General features: G+C 44.1%; 1 protein-coding gene across 1 annotated transcript in view; it reads left to right on the top strand.

Moving 5' to 3' along the window:
- EXOC4 (exocyst complex component 4) overlaps positions 1-16,825 on the top strand; it is a 634,239-nt gene that overhangs the window by 581,361 nt on the left and 36,053 nt on the right. The window contains exons 15-17 of the mRNA XM_075063737.1: positions 6,706-6,847; positions 13,164-13,342; positions 15,623-15,782. Coding sequence (XP_074919838.1) covers positions 6,706-6,847; positions 13,164-13,342; positions 15,623-15,782 — 481 coding nt within the window. The remainder of the gene's footprint in view (positions 1-6,705; positions 6,848-13,163; positions 13,343-15,622; positions 15,783-16,825) is intronic.

Raw genomic sequence — 16,825 nt, 5'->3', positions numbered from 1 at the left:
GACGTATTGAGCATGAGCTTTCGTGGGTGAATACCACTTTGTCGATGCATGTGGTGACCTTAGAGCACAAAGAGATTCAGTGACTTGCCCAAGGTCACATAGGAAGGTCTGGCAGAAGCCACGAACTGAACCCGGGCCTCACAGAGGTCTAGTCCAAAAGCATAACCACAAGAGTATCCTTCCTCGTGCGTTTATTTAGTTAGCACTTGCAGTGATTTTGCTGTTTTCATCTGACAATTAGTTAATCTTGCGCGCCCAGGACTGTGAAGTGAACTCCACAGCAGCCTAAGACCATCGATACACCACACCACCTTCCGACTCTGTGTGCACTTTTTTGTCCTTGCTTCTCTACTATTAACAATGTATAACAACAAAAGCTCCATACATACAAATACTGCCAGCTACATAGAGCTTCACCCTCAGGGAGAGGGTATCAAGCATAATATGTGACGACGTACGTCATCAGTATATATGTCTCGGTCCATGGTGGTACAAGCTACCCAGAAAATATAAATCGCATGTTACTTATACTGCTGTGTGCACGCCGACAAGAATCTATATAGGACTTAGAACAGATGGGAAGTAAAAGGTTGAGCGGCTGTTCCTAGATAATTTCTGGACAGAATCATAGAATGCCTGGCGATAAGTGGATATGTACCTCTAGTGAATGTGTACTATCTAGTCCATACCACACTCCTGTGAGCCCACTAGGACTGGCTTCAAAGCAAGACCAATCCCCAACTAAATCAATCCACACTCAAGTTTCTACTTTATGTCCTAGCACTCTGTAATAACCTGGTAAGAAAGGAGATTTTTCCTTTCCAGTCATCCCTTTCCACAGGTGGTAATCCATTATCCAGCTTCACCAGGCCCCATGCCTAATGAAAAAGTTTCTGCTCTAGGAATACTCCACCCTAACTTCCCCCACTGTGCTAACCTTGCTGAAGCCTTACTCCTTGTTGTTTCTAACACCACCTAACCGCCTCACCAATGCCAAATAGAGGGGAATGATCACGACCCTCGATCTGCTGGCAATGTCCCTACTTATACAGCCCAAAATGCCATTAGCGTTCTTGGCAACAAGAGCACACTGTTGACTCATATCCAGCTTCTCATCCACTGTAACCCCTGTGTCCTTTTCTGCAGAACTGCTTCCTTGCCATTCGGTCCCTAGTCTGTAGCAGTGCATGGGATTCTCCCGTCCTAAGTGCAGGACTCTGCACTTGTCCTTGTTGAACCTTATCAGATTTCTTTTGACCCAATCCTCTAATTTATCTAGGTCTCTCTGTATCCTATCCCTACCCTCCAGTGTATCTACCACTCCTCCCAGTTTAGTGTCATTTGCAGACTTGCTGAGGGTGCAATTCATGCCATCCTCCAGATCATTAATGAAGATATTGAACAAAACCAGCCCCCGGACCGACCCTTGGGGCACTCCGCTTGATACTGGCTGCCAGCTAGATACGGAGCCATTGATCACTACCCACTGAGCCCGTCAATCTAGCCAGCTGTCTATCCACTTTATACTCCACATCATGGACATGCATCTGAATGTGTCCAAACACTGGCTTTCTTTTAGCAGAGTTATAAAATTGTATTGTGATGTTCTTTTCTGAAATGCTAACAGAAACCATTTATTTATATAAATACATTTTATCTAATATATGAAAACACGCATGCATGCACACGCCAGGTTTACTTCACGGGTTTAGATCGTGCCATAGCTAAATCAGAGCCTATAATCCCTAACTGATTTGCTCCTCAGTGCTATTAAATCATTCAAATCTGCTAGTAATCATTCTAATCAAGCAGGAAGTGGGCAGAATCCTTGCAATGTAGGTGTTGATTGGTTACATAGGTTTGCATATGTGGAACACTGCAGGTTTTGTTTAATATTCCCGAGGTCTTGTAATTTACATCCATCAATTTACAAGGCACAGTGTTTCAAGAGGCACTAGCATCACTTTGAATTAAAAAATGATTGAAATCCTTGGTGACAACCAGCATACTGGATTTATTTTTCTGAAGTTTGGTGGAATGAAACATTTCTTCTCTTTGTTTTTCTCTGTTTTGGCAGCACCTGGAGCAGGCTAGGGAAAATCCTATTATCCAGCAGGACAACCCAGCCCAGTTCAGACAAATGAAATTCAGTTACTTACTGCTTAGCAGTCATGTTACTGGACAGTATTTTAAAATCCTGGGTGATTTAGTTGACCAACAGGTCTGACTTTTTGCTGAATGAGAAAACTGACCACCTGGTGCCACCAAGCAGCAGAAGACATGAGTGCCTGCCCAGCCTGCTACTTCGCTGAATTACTATTCATCTCCCATTGCTAATGCATCTCCTATTAGCATTTCAGGAGGAGCACTCCTGTGCACTGTCCCCGAAATAGGGTGACCAGATAGGATGAAGAAAATAATCGGGGCACATGTGGGGAGGAGTCCCACTGGCACAGCAAAGAAAAAAAAAAGCTCAGAGTCCCGGAGTCCCTCCGGCAGAGAGAGGAAATTAAAAAAATGGAGTCCCAGAGTCCCACCATGGGAGACGGGGGGAGCGGAGTCCTGCTGGCAGAACAAAACAAAACAAAACAAAAACAGGAGTGCAAAAAATCGGGACAAATTGCGTTCCAACCAAACATCGATCGGAACACGGGACAAACGCCTAAAAATCGGGACAGTCCCGATTTTATCGGGATGTCTGGTCACCCTACTCCGAAAGGTAGCATGGGGTTCACCTGCCATTGGGTGACATTTACCACGGGCCTCCAAGCTCGTCAGCCTGCGCTCTGTAAGCTGCACTGACTCCTTCTTCTATACCAGATCCTGTTTAAAGACTCTGATTGGGCCCTTTAAGGCCCTCAGTGCCCTGGGTATCTCTTACCCCACCCGCTCTCCGTGACCACATTGGCTGAGAACATATGGGATGATGGAATTACGGATGCCTAGAGCAAGACCTGGGGGAACAGGGGATCTGCTCAGTGGCTGTCTCTCCACTGCTGAACTAACTATTCCACCAGACACAAGACGAGGAAGAGGAAGGAAGGTACCTGTGTTGACAAGCTGGTTGCACACCATGCTGGAGAAACTGCAAAACAGTGTATCTTAAGACCCTCTTATAATGGAAGGAGGCCAAGCTGGAATAGATCCTGCTATAGAGACCTTGATTCTGGAAGGAAGGGGATGTGTTCTTGTGGTTAAGACAGTAGGCTGGGGCTTAGGAAATCTTCACTCAGTGTCTTGCTCTATCATAAGTTTATTGTGCGACCTTGGGCATGTCACTTAATCTCTCTGTGATTCAGAGTCCAGATATTTTTGTCATTAAAATCTCATAATTTTACATATTTTTTTTGCTGATTTAATTTAATGTGATTGTTCGTCTTGCATTAATGTCTTCCTCCTCTTGTGGAAAGGAAAAAAGAGACGTCTTCAGGAAGGACCATCCAGCTATAGAAATCCAAACCCGCCTCTCACAGCAGTGCAGTACTCTACTTAACTGGGAGGAATTGATCTACGGCCTCTGAAAGCAGCAACTACCATCTTGGGTCCTTCCCCCCACCCCTCCACCCGCCAGTCTGGTGTAATGAGCCGCCCAAATTGACTTTTCCACATATGATTTAAATAAAGAGCAGATTGTCCCATTTCCTTCTCACCACCACCACCAAATGTACTTCTATCTTTACTTAAATCACTGCAAATGAATTGAAGAGCTGTGTGCGCGCGCGCACACACACACACAAAACACCACTGCAAGGGAAATTAGCTGAGTCTTGTATTTCAGATGACACAGCCATCCATCTCCCTGTCCTCTAAGGAGGCACTAGCAGACCGAGCGGCAACAGGCCATTCTGGTTTCTTAGGTAGCTTGCTGCCCCACAATCACCTTCGGCTGATTAAAGGCAAATGATTCTTGCACTTAAAATACCCCAGGCGCAGCTCCCCGACTTGGGGAGCAGCTGAATCCAAGAGCCTTTTCCATGGATTTAAGGAATATTTTATGCTAAATTGAATGTAGTTTTTTTAACCCCTTTGAAGAGAGTTGTGTGTGGTGACGGGAAGGAGGGAGGGAGACTTCCTGACTAAAACTGTGACAAAATAAATAACCTCAGACCTGATCCTGCAAGATCCAGGGAGCGCTGCGCGCCCCACCCCCCCCCATTGAAATGAATGACAGTTGAGAGTACGCAGCAGGTTACGGGGTCGGGGCCTAAATGGAAAAGCATTAACTTGTCTTTCCAAACGCCTTCCTGGAACGACCTATTAACATGCTTACACTGAGATAGGGACTTAGCAGGCCAGCTGATTACCGTTTTCCTTGTATGGAAAACCTCCAAGAGAATATTGAGCTGCATATATAAATACGCTGTATATTGCTTGTAAAGATTGGTGGGTGTGTTATGCACACACTTCCCAACCTTGTCTGCAATCACCCTGAACAGATTCCATCAGGGTTACTTCCTTGTATTTTTCCCTTTGACATTTAGGAGCTAGTTAATTATTTTCACTTGTCTTTGCTTCCTGAGCTCTGACTTTCTTTGCTCGCTACTGTCTCCATGTTCATGAATTTCACTGAGCCTAGAGGAGAGTTCATAAACCAATCTTCCCAGAGAATTCCCATTTTTTTGCTGTTTCACTATGTGCACATTTTTCTTTTCCTGTCGCTTACAGTAAAATTAGATGCACAATTTGGTTGTTTGCTTTGTGCAATCCTTTTCTTTATGTGGTTGCTAATTTCTTTTTAATTTTGCTGCTGTCTTCTGTGTTTAGTTTGGTCTGTTTTACTTACAAATGATCATTAGATGTTTTTAGGGATTTTTTTCATTTATTTGCTTTCTTTACAGAATAAATTTTCAGGGGCTCTTCTAATTTTATGCAGAAGCTTAAAAACTAGAGTAGATTCATTATGTGAAGTTGTTTTTGTTTTTTTTAATATGGTTACATGGCAAGAGAAGACTTTAATCAGTCCCCCCTGCCTTTTCACTAAGCCCTTGGTGACTGTAGCATTCATGCCTTCTTTCCCAAGCAATGTGTGTGTGTGTGTGTGTTTTCTTTCACTAGTGGTTGGTCCACTGAAGGACAAAGAACCTTTATTGCTGCTACCTAAGAGTGTGATTTCCCTGCTCGTGGGCATATATTCATGGTAAGCCAATGAGAGATAATACTGGAGTCACAGTAGCATGGGCAGTAAAGGCCTGGCTGAACCATGCCAAGTATATACCCATTGTTTTCAGGCGGGTTTGTAGTTGCTGCCACTGCCTGTGTTACCGTGGCTACACTGCTATTTATATTCACATCAAGCTACTGTGAGTGTATATATGCAAGCAGGGGAATTGCACCCCTAGGTCGTAGTGTAGACATAGCCTAAGATACTAATTGACACACTCCTCTGAAAGGCAGCATGGTTTAGTGTTCTGGGAACGAGGGGTGTGACAAATAGAAATACTTCGTTAGGACTGTATGCCAGCCTGGTTCTGATAGAGTGGTTTCTATATGACTATCTTTGATTAAGGCCTTCATGTAGGTGGCCATCTAGAATGGGTTAGTCGGGAAGGAGATGGCTCAAGACGGTTGCTTAATCAGCTTCTGCCTATGAGCGCTTAAGGGACAGTGTCAGCGCTCTTGGCTCTGATGGCTCTGGCTTGGTCCCCCAACAGTCTACAGAGGTGGTTTTACCCAGGAGGGCCAAAGCCCGTCAACACTCATAAAAGCTGCTGGGAACAAAGAAGCCTTGCAGGATTTATAAGGACATTCTCGCAGGGATGCTGGAGGGAACCAGACTGAGAGAAACTCAGACCCAGGAGCCAAGCAGGGCGTCTGAAGAAGCTAGGCCTGGCTGGGTTGCCATTACAGAACAATACGTAAGATAGATATGTGCACAAGTGATTTGTTTTAAAATCCATTTTTTCTAACTAATTCTTCATTCCCACTATTACCTAAACACTGTTTTAAGAAGGCTGTTGGTCATGATAGACTGGTCACAGGTTCCCAAAGGGAAGCAATGCAGTCACACCAGCAGGTGGTAAATGGTTAGTGTACATGGGATAGTGATCCCAAGTTTCAGAGCGGAAGAATTGCAAGATTCCACCCCCAAGGACAAGAGGCCTAAAACTTAATTTGGGTGCTCGAGCTAGTGCATTAAATATATCCATGTGGCCACAGTGGCACAGGGCAGCTTTGACCAGCATCATCACGTGCATAATCCCACCTGTCCCCTTAGGTACATACTTCAGCAGCTAACCTGAGCCTACTGCACATGCAGCTGCGGCCACACTGCTATTTTTAATCATTAGCTTGGGGAAACTTACATGGACTAGCTCACGCAGAGCTAGTGCATGTCTGTCTACCCAAGTTGGGAATCACCCTCCCAGCTGCTGTGTAGATGTGCCCTGAGAGATGGAGTGGCTATAAATGTTTCCTTGTCTTCCAGTAACAGAAACGTCCGTTGTGCAGCAATGTACTTGCAAGCAAATGAATTTGGTGGCTGATTAAACTCCTCAGCTCTACTTTAGAATTTAATCAATTGCAGAAGCAGTTTGTTGCTTCATATACTCCAGGATCTTAAACATTATTGTGTAGCTAAACCTATGAGAATACATATGCATAAGGTAGAAATAAATGAGATGACACGGTTGCTAAAACACAGCTGTTTGATTAAATATATTCCCAACCATTAATACATAGACTCTCTTTTTCTCGCATCTATATCAGCGCCGTCACCTGGTCAGGACAGCCATGCAAATATGGACCTCCCACCAGTGTCAGAACAGATCATGCAAACGCTGAGTGAACTGGCCAAGTCCTTCCAAGAGATGGCTGACCGCTGCTTGCTGGTTCTGCATTTGGAAGTCAGGTATGGCATAGAACCTCTGAATCTAGAGTGAGCAGGTGAACTTTTGAGGTTAAGGCTACTATTAAAGCTTTAGTAATTAGATTAGCTTCTTCTAGTAGGTGCCCTACTCTCAGTGAGAGAGATGTGATCATAGATTATAAAACCAGAAGGGACTATTGTGATCATCTAGTCTGACTTCCTGCATAACCCAAGCCATAGAACTTCTCTGAATTAATTCCTGTTTCAGCTACAGCATATATTTTAGAAACATGTTGGATCTTGATTTTAACATTGTAGTGATAGGAATCTATCACAACCCTGGGTAAATGTTTCCAATGGTTAATAACCCTCAGTATTGAAAATGCCTTATTTCCAGTCTGAATTTGTCTAGCTTCAGCTTCCAGCCATTGGATCTTGTTACACCTTTGTCTGCCAGACCGAAGAGCCCATTATCAAATATTTGTTCCCCATGTAGGTATTTATAGACTGTGATCAAGTCACCCATTAACCTTTAATCGTTCTCATGGCTCTTCCCTGAAGTTGAACCCTCTCTAATTTATTAACATCCTTCCTGAATTGTGAAACCAGAACTGGACATGGTATTCCAGTAGTGAACACACCAGTGCTAAATACAGAGCTAATGTCATCTCCTGTTCAATATTCTGCTGGTTATGTATCCAAAGATCACATTTGCCCATTTAATCACAGTGTCATAGTGGGATCGCATGTTTAGTTGATTATGTACCATGACCCAAAAGTCCTTCTCAGAGTCACTGCTTTGCAGGGTAGAGTCCCCCATCCTAAAAGTGAACCTGACAGTGTATAGTTAATCCTCTCAAATTTCACAAGCTTAAATCTCTTAATTTCCATCAGGTTCTAAAAGAGAAATGGAAAAATTGGGGAAGATTTTTTTGTTTAAACAAAAAAAAAAATACATTTTCTAGTGTCTCCTTGTGTGTTAGATACACCACCAGGAAGAATTATTTTTCTGGGATCTTGTCCATACGAACCTGCAAAAGAACGCTCTTTTGCGCTACTTGTAAAGGCTTTTTTATGTTGATCATCTGCTGTGACGTGGATTCCAGATGGGAACCTTTTATTGCTAACCGCTGAAAGGATAATACAGTTGGAGAAGGATGTGGGCACTTCCTTGATTTTTTTTTAAAGGGATGGATAATCTTGTGACGTGGTTACAAAGGCAAAGATCAGGGTAATCAAATCTATAGCTTCAGGCCATCAGCTGATTGCTATGGGGGTTGAGAAGGAATTGTTCCCTTACACACATTATGAGCCAGGTGTATTATAGCTGGTATTTGCCTTTCTCTAAGGCATCACGTTTAAGCTCATGCCAGTGGCAGGGTCTGAGATTTGATGGACCAGCAGTTTGTTCTGTTGTGACAGATTCTGGGCTATATCCTGTACCAGAGTAAATTGGCGTAACTCCATTTAAGTCAGCAGAGCTATGGCAATGTATACCAGTTAAGGATCTATCCCATTATTTATGTTTACATTACATAGTTTTTAAAAATAAATTAATTCACATCGTATACTGTCCCTCAACCTACTATCCAGTCTCAGCTGAACACTGTATTGTAGGCATCTTAGAAGAACTGGGACTTGAGGGATTTTAAGGTACAGATAGTTAAGTTATTGAAATAGAACATTTTTCCAGTTTAGGTATAGTACTGGGTGACACCAAAACTAACCCTGCAACTGCAGTTGTAAATGTACCAGAGTGAATGGGCTTCTATACAAAAATCCTGTGTAGTTTTCTGTTGCACCGGGTAACTGAGTTTTGGGTAGTATCCAATATAAAATGCAATTCAGGAGTTCAGGATTTGTCTTAATAGGTGCTAGGTTTAAAACAAACAAAAGGAAGTATTTTTTCACGCAGCTCACAACTTGTGGAACTCTTTGCTGGAAGATGTTGTGAACGCCAAGCCTGTAATGAGGTAGAAAAAAGAATTAGATAAATTCATGGAGGACAGGTCCATCAATGGCTGTTAGCTAGGATGGGCAAGGACGGTGTCCCTAGCCTCTGTTTGCCAGAAGCTGGGAATGGGCAACAGGGATAAATCACTTGATGATGACCTGTTCTGTTCATGCCCTCTGAGGCACTTGGCACTGGCCACTGTCAGAAGACAGGATACTGGGCTAGATGGACCTTTGGTCTGACCCAGTGTGGCCATTCTTATGTCTGAAGTAGACCATTCCCCATCTAGTCTGGCATCCTGCCTCTACTGGTGGCCACAATATGCTGGTGCAAATACACCAAGGCCATTGTGTAATGCTCTGCATCATAGGCACGGGAAGTAGGCGTGCGGGGTGCTGCAGCACCCCCAGGTTTTGTGCCCAGTCGCCAGCCCGGCACCCCTGCCACCCAGAATCCCGGCCACCAGGCCCGCTGCTGTCTAGGTCCCGCTCAACAGCCAGTCCCAGGTCCCACTCAGCTGCCGGCCCTGGGTCCCACTCAGCCGTGGGTCCCACTCAGCCGCATCCGGGGTTCTGGCTGCCAGCCCCAGCTCCATGGGGTGTGGACAGCGGTAAGGGAGGACGCAGCTCAGCACCCCCACTCCAAAAACTCTTCCAGCATCACTGCTCTGCCTGGATGAGTGGAGGGGAGAGAAGGGAAGGTGTGCTGATGACCAGTAAACACCCAGTCTCTGTGGGAGTTCCCCCTTATTAGTCACAATGTGTTGTGCAACCACCTGCCGTAACACCAGAAAAAATAGCCGTCCCTTTGGCTGTTGTGAATAATGAGATTCTCTGAAATTACTGTGCGAGTTCCCAGAATTCATGTCATTGTACAGCTGTATAATGCAGTGTGTTTTCATTCACAAAAACCTGTTCTTTAAACGAGCCTTCATGGCACATCTTCATAGAGGTGCATGGGAATTTATCAGCACCAGTTCCATTTCAAGAAGGGTGCAAGCGAACAGCCAGGCAGGGTTTTATGCCACAGCATCAGTTCCTCTCGGCATTCTCCGCTCCTCAGGCTCTCTGTTCACTTCTGGATTTTGCCAGATGCAGCCACACTACAGAGTTTGACTAGTTGGGCTGCCTCACAGCTCTCTGGAACCATATGGGCATGATGCCGGGACCACTGTAAATCCAGTGTCATTCTACTTAAGTCAATGAATTTACTCTGGGTTTACAGCAGCGTAGGTAGGATCAGAATTTGGCCCTCAAATTTGTAGCTGCTTATCTAAACCAAACCTGTTGAGATTCACAGATCATTAACCATTACCCGATGTAAAAATAATAATGGTGCTTTGCACTTCTTTGGTTCTGCTTCAGGATGGTAAAATGCTTTAAAAACATTTATTTAGCCTCATGCCAGTTCTAGGAGGGCAGGGGATATTATTAACCCAGTTTTACAGAGGAGGCCATGGAGGCACAGAGAGACCATATGACTTGCCCTACTTCACCCGGGAAGTCTATAGCAGAGCTCAGATTGAAATCCAAGTCATCTGACTCCCTGTCTTCTGCCTTAAGTACAACTCTATCCTTCCTGTTCAGGACAGAATGTAACCAAAAATATATATTATTTCTGTAGGTTATTTGTACCATCCTATAGAAAGTAACAGAAGATTATTGGCTGAATGCTCAGGAACAGTGCTTGGTGTATAGAGGTGGGCACAAGGAAGGCAACCTTTCTGCCCCCCGCCTCCCCCACCTCACCTGTGGACAGCTGGAACCCTATTCAGCCCCCTGTGCAAGTTAGAGACACCTCAGGGCTGGTCTGAATTGTATTCATTTGCAAGGGCCCCTTTGGGGACATTTTGGTAGTGGGGATCACCAGAGGGCAGGGCACTCCAGTCACATTCCCTCCCACCCCCACACAACCCAGGCCCTTCACTGGTTGGGCTAGGGAGTGATAGAATGGAGTCAGCTGGGCCAGCTCTGTGCCAGGGAATCCTCTGTGCTTGACTAACCTGTGACAGAGAGCTGAGAATCAGCAGCTGAACCAGCACGCTGGTCACTGGGAATCCAGTCAGTTCCCCCGCAGAGGGACAGATTGAGAGAAGGATCGACTAATGACTAGATCAGTCTGGTCTGGGAACAGCTAAGGAGCTAATTACCCCGTTAAGTGCAAGAGCAGAAAAGGAGCATAAGAAGGAAGCACAAGGACAGAAGGAGAGAGAAGGAGAAAGGCCAGCAGGGCCAGGGTAAAGGGAGATCTCTTCCCTCTCTCATGATTGTATAACACTGGTAAATAAGAAATGCTGCCCGGGACTGTAAGAGGGTGGGTGATTGATAAAACACCAATAAACTACACAAAGGTGGTTACAGATTGGGGGTGTCAGGGTCATTTACCTAAAAAGACAGGAGCGGAGGGTCATGCCCTGTCACATACTCCGTGAGTGGAGATTTACTGCTTTGCAAAGCAGTGGATGAAGTTCTGTGGCCTGCAATATGCAGCAGGTCAGACTAGATGGTCCCTTCTGGCCTTAAAGTCTATGGGAGGATTTAGCATGCGCCAGAATGTGGCCTGATATCCTTGCTATAGACTTCTACAGAAAGGAACCGAGTCTCTGTTAAATTCTGTGGGCAAAATCTGGGGGCCTCATGGCGGCCAATGGGAGTTTGCTATTGACTTCAATGTGGAGCCAGGATTTCACCCTGTTAGGTTTATAGTGTAATTTCTCTAAAACTCTGTTAATTCTGTAGAAAACTATAGGTAATTTAAATGTATAGAACCTTCCATGGGAGACCTCTTCAGCAGGAGAAATGGTGAGAGGGTGTATTGTCAGAAGCTGGGAATGGGCGACGGGATGGATCACTTGATAATTACCTGTTCTGTTCATTCCCTCTGAAGCACCTGGCACTGGTCACTGTCGGAAGACAGGATACTGAGCTAGATGGACCTTTGGTCTGACCCAGTATGGCTATTCTTATGCTTGTAGAGCTTGAAATGAACAAGCAAAAGGAGAGAAAAGTTGTGATAACTTTAAATGCCTGGGAAGAGGTACAGCCTTGACCTGCTAATGATTGTTTTCACATCCCCTGACCCTCACTTGGCTGGTTATAACATTGTATTATTAGGGCTCTGTGTAAATGGAGAGGGTTTTCTTTCAAGTTCCTACAAAGAAGGTTTTGCTGAACCAGCATATACCATCTTCGAGAACCTGGCAAAAGGGCACGTGGCATTCCACCTATGACAGTGCCGCTCATATCTAATCACCAGTGGCCCTTTGTGCTTGTCTGCGAATGCAGCGAAATGACATGCTGAGTGGTAGATACTTTGAAAGTAGAAATCACCAGCCCAGTTTTTATAGTTATTATTATTTTTCACCTATTTGAACTTTAAAAGGAAAATATTAAATTGTCACTTTATACAGGGCACGCTCATAATGTCACCTTTATCAGGCAGTTTCCCTGAATAAAAGATCTACCTTCAGGATGCCTTCCAGTGTGTTCAGCACTGTAACATCCTAAATATGCACTTTATAGAAATCAACCTTCCTGCTGTGCAATCAGCAATGTTTTCAGAAAACCTTAATGCCAAAGTCATGTTGAGGTCAGAACAAACATGCCAGTGATTTGAGGGGAGGGGGGAAAGCCTGTTTCTCTCTTCCTATTTCACTTTTGTAGCAGTCTCAGTCCCTTTTCACATTGCTAACAAAATATTTCCAATCAGTTCTATTTGAGATCAGCCAATACACTAAAAGCAGTGTAAATTATTGAAGAACTGGGGACCTTAGACAGCTTCAGGGAAACGGTAATGAAATAAAGAGCCTTTCTCTGCTGGGCCTCCCATTCAAAGTCAGCTTAGGTCAGTAAGGGTCAAAAGTGACTGCTATCTGGGGATTATGCCATGATTTACATGAAATGAACTTTTGGGTCTCAGTCCAGCTCCAGAGAAGAGTTTTTACCATCAAGAAATGCCACCGGAATTGTCACCCTTGTTAACAGTTTCAGCTGAAAGGCCATGGTGGCTTAATGTGGCCCCTCCAAACCATGCTGGTGGTTCAGTTCCTACTGCCTGTTGCTGCATCTGCTCTGTGCATTGTAGAGGACTTGATGCAGCACCCGTTAAAGTGGAGGGACTCCCATTAGCCTCAGTGGGAATTGGACCAGCCCTGAGAGGACTCAGGATAGGCAGCTGTCCATCTAGCATGTTTAGACCAGCACTAAATTAATCCCAAGCACTTTTTTTAAGGAGGTAAAACTTATTATTCTTCCCACTGGGTTTGGGTACATGAGAAAATAAAACCCTTTGTCATTATTTTTCCCAGCCAAAGCCATGTTCAGTAAGGTCAGTATCTCATTTAGGCAAATGTTAACAGCTTACTGTGTTTCTCTCTGTAGCAACTCTCTGCCTTCTGTCTTCTAGAGTTCATTGCTTCCATTATCTGATCCCACTGGCTAAACAAGGGAATTATGCCATAGTGGCCAACGTGGAAAGTATGGATTATGACCCTCTTGTGGTGCGGCTAAATAAGGACATCAGTGCCATTGAGGAAGCGATGAGTGCCAGCCTCCAGCAGCATAAGTTCCAGTATATCTTTGAAGGTCAGGCATTTGCCGGTGCGCTCAGTTGATGTGCTGGGAGGAAAGTTGGGGGCTGGGAATATGCTCATCAGCATTAAAACTATACACAATATGGATCTGCATGGAAATCATTTTTCTTTCTCAGCCTGGAGATGACAACATTCTTGTTTGGTGAAGACTGACTGCAGAATGGTTGCCATGTGCTCTGGATTGATGAGGAGACCTGTGCAGGCATAGGGCAGATGGCAGCCCTGCTGCTTCCATGCCACTCCTTAGAGTATATCCATAAAATGTGAGGAATGGGCCCAGATTGAATGGGAAAAATATAAGATTAAGTACATGCAGTAAGGATCTTCATTAGGAAAGCCATGTAGGAGGGTTTATATATTACAAACAGCTATTGTAACCCGCAAACCACCTGAGTTTGGTGTTCTGTCCCCTCTAATAGCACCGAGACCACTTAGAGATTAATGAGTCTTCTCTATAGCATTAGCTAAGGGCCATGTGACTTTTAGCTCATGCAGTAGAGGCTCATGCATTTAGCTCCAGAGGTTCCAGATTCGATCCTGTCTGCTGACAACCGCTGTTTGTTGGTATTACACTATTTTATGGAGTGGTCCCTGTTTGGACCTAATACTGTTCTGTTTTTAACATTACATTGGGAGAAATTCCACAGATCTAATTATTTCAAGATCTTTAAGAATCTAAATTATGGTTCAGTTAATCTCATCTGTATTCTGTGGTTTCAACACACCATTCTAAGGGCTTGGGTGGCCATAAGGTGCATCGTTTTATTCAACAGATTGTACAAGGTCAGGAAAACTGTGAATCACATCGAGTGTCAGATATAATGTGCTGGACAGAAAAAGGGGGTGCAAAAACAGGGTTTTACAGTGCTGGTTCTCCCCAGATTCCATGCCATTTGAATCCCCTAGTGGAAGTTTTGATGATCCATAAAGTTCCCCAGCCCCCATTTCTTCCCACTATTGATAGAATTTTTTTTAGTGCACAAATCCCCTGGGCTGGAAAGAGATGTTTGAAACCACACCAATCAAAGTACTAGAATATCCAATAAACTATAAATATATAATGAAGGACTCTGCCAGGCACAGACCTTCACTGGCAGAAGGATGGACTACAGAAGGGAAACGGTCTTTGGTATCTGTAACCTCTTCTGATACTGTGGCAGGCTGTGATAACACCAATCCATGGAAAAGCGCTGTCTTGCTGTGTAAGTCCGACAGGTTTGTGTTCAAAAAGAGGGAAATTCATCTCATAGCAATGGATCCTACGCAAAGCCTGGTCAACTATTTGTGAGCTACTTCAGCCATAGGGTGAAATTTCTGTCTCTGCAGAGAGCCAGCTCACAGTCGGTGCATATGGCTTTTACAAGCCTTTTTTGCTGGGGCGAATTTGACCTTAAATTTGTTTGCCATGAGACTGTTCTGATGTTGGAATGACTTTGGCAGCCTGCTTAAGGCAAGGAAAGAGAGACCTCAGCAATTATGCTCAGAATATGACTCTGTAAAGATAGCATCTTGTTCTCTGTGCTTATTCTCTGGAAGTGGCATATATATCAATATTTACAAGCAAAACCAGATTTGTTTCCTAGCCACCTGCCTTGGAGGATCTCTGTCTGGAGATCACAGCATGCTTTTTCTACTCTATGCATCATGACCAACCATGATGTTTCTGCAGTTAGAACTGACCTGATGCTGATGGCGCATGAGGCAGAATTCAGGGCAGTGCAGTTCACTCTTCTCCGGTGATATTTGCTTTGCTGGGCTGACAGTGCATTAAAAAAAAAAAAAAAAGGAAAAAAAAGCCTCTTGATCTTTATTAGTAGATTAAGCTGCTGTGACTCAGTAGATATGTGGAGTAGCAGAAATGGTCAGTCACAAGATGCCATAAACACTTCGGTGTTCTAGTCAGGAGGAGCTGAACAGAAATTAGCCTAGGCCTGTTTATAATTCATCAGGGCCTATCTGAAGGTTCTGAAATATCCTTGGCTATGAGAATGTCACAGATAGTGGATACTTCTGCTTTTTTTTGGTGTGTCCAATTTCTTTATGAATCAAGAACTTTCGGTGAGAAGTCACCTCAAAACACACTGAGGATGGTGGTAAAGGCCAGCTTCAGAAACACCTTAGGAACGTGAGCTGCATCATCTATTACAGATATGTTTTAATAGTAGGCACCTGTTTAAATGTTTTGTGTGGCTGGTGACTACAAAGCAATCTCTTGCTAAACATTTTCTTGCTCTTTGCAATTCTTTGGCTTATCTCCCTTCTCTCCTCCCAGGCTTGGGCCACTTGATTTCCTGTATTCTCATCAATGGTGCCCAATACTTCAAGCGCATCAGCGAATCTGGTATCAAGAAAATGTGTAGAAACATCTTCATCCTCCAACAGAACCTGACCAACATCACCATGTCCCGCGAGGCCGACCTGGACTTCGCAAGGTGTGTTGGAAATCATGCCTCTTGTTTGTTAATGTTGTGATATCCATGGTTACAATAGAAGTCACCTTGAAATGTTAACCCATCCATTGTGTACGTGACTGAATAAGCTAATCGATGGAGTAAAACCCTAGAACTGTTTGAAATGCCATCTACTTCTCCCGCCGCTATACAGCAGACTCAGCAGAGAATCATTCAATGGAATGAAAGTCACTTTGAGTTTATCTTCCACCAAATTAGTTACATTACAGTTGCTACATGCTATCAGCTTTCTGAAGGTTGATACCTGTACTTCCCCCTCGAAAATGTATGGATAGGTGGCAAGATCAAGGCTCCAGAATGCTCTTGGGGGGGTGGAGGAGGAGGAGGCAGGAAAAAGGCAAAATCCACTGTACATGTTATTTGTCCCTATTTAACTACTTCACTTACTGTCCTCCATGCTAGTCTCTGTGCTACTGCTCAGAAGACATTCCATTAATATCAAAAGAACATCACGATACTGGTTCTGGCAGCTCTGCAGGTACGTTCTGGCAGACGTACCTGCCATAGCAAGCAGTTGTGAAAGAGACAGCACATTGTTTTAACAAAAATATTCCCACTCGCCCAGAAAAGGTCACGTAATAAGATTTATGGGAGACTTGTCCCTGAGGTGAAGAAGAATTTTGTATTCATTTGAAACTTAAGAGGGAATTTTAGGAAGGCAGACTAGAGTTGCCCAAACTGGAATTTGACCATGACACTGAGGTTAATGCCCTACTCCTGTTCAAATAGCTTGAGCTATTTATTATTTTTAGCTCTTTAATAACGCAATGATAAAAATCAACGTTAAGCATAAAGTAAAAAGCTGACCTCTACAGAAGTCAAGAGGCAACAGAATTTGACAATTATTCATTAAAGCTCCATAAGGCACACAAAAGGTACAACAAAGTCATATCCCTATTTTATAGATGTGAAAAGTGAGGCTGAGAGGTTAAAGGACTTTCCCAGGCCCACAGAATGGAGATGGTGTCAGAGCTGGAGTTCAATCCTAAGATTTCCTGTCTCCC

The sequence above is a fragment of the Chelonoidis abingdonii genome, chromosome 1, assembly GCF_003597395.2.
Source record: "Chelonoidis abingdonii isolate Lonesome George chromosome 1, CheloAbing_2.0, whole genome shotgun sequence".
NCBI classification, from domain to species: domain Eukaryota; kingdom Metazoa; phylum Chordata; order Testudines; family Testudinidae; genus Chelonoidis; species Chelonoidis abingdonii.
Note: the sequence above shows the minus strand (reverse complement) of the source record. Positions and strands in the feature narration are given on the sequence as shown.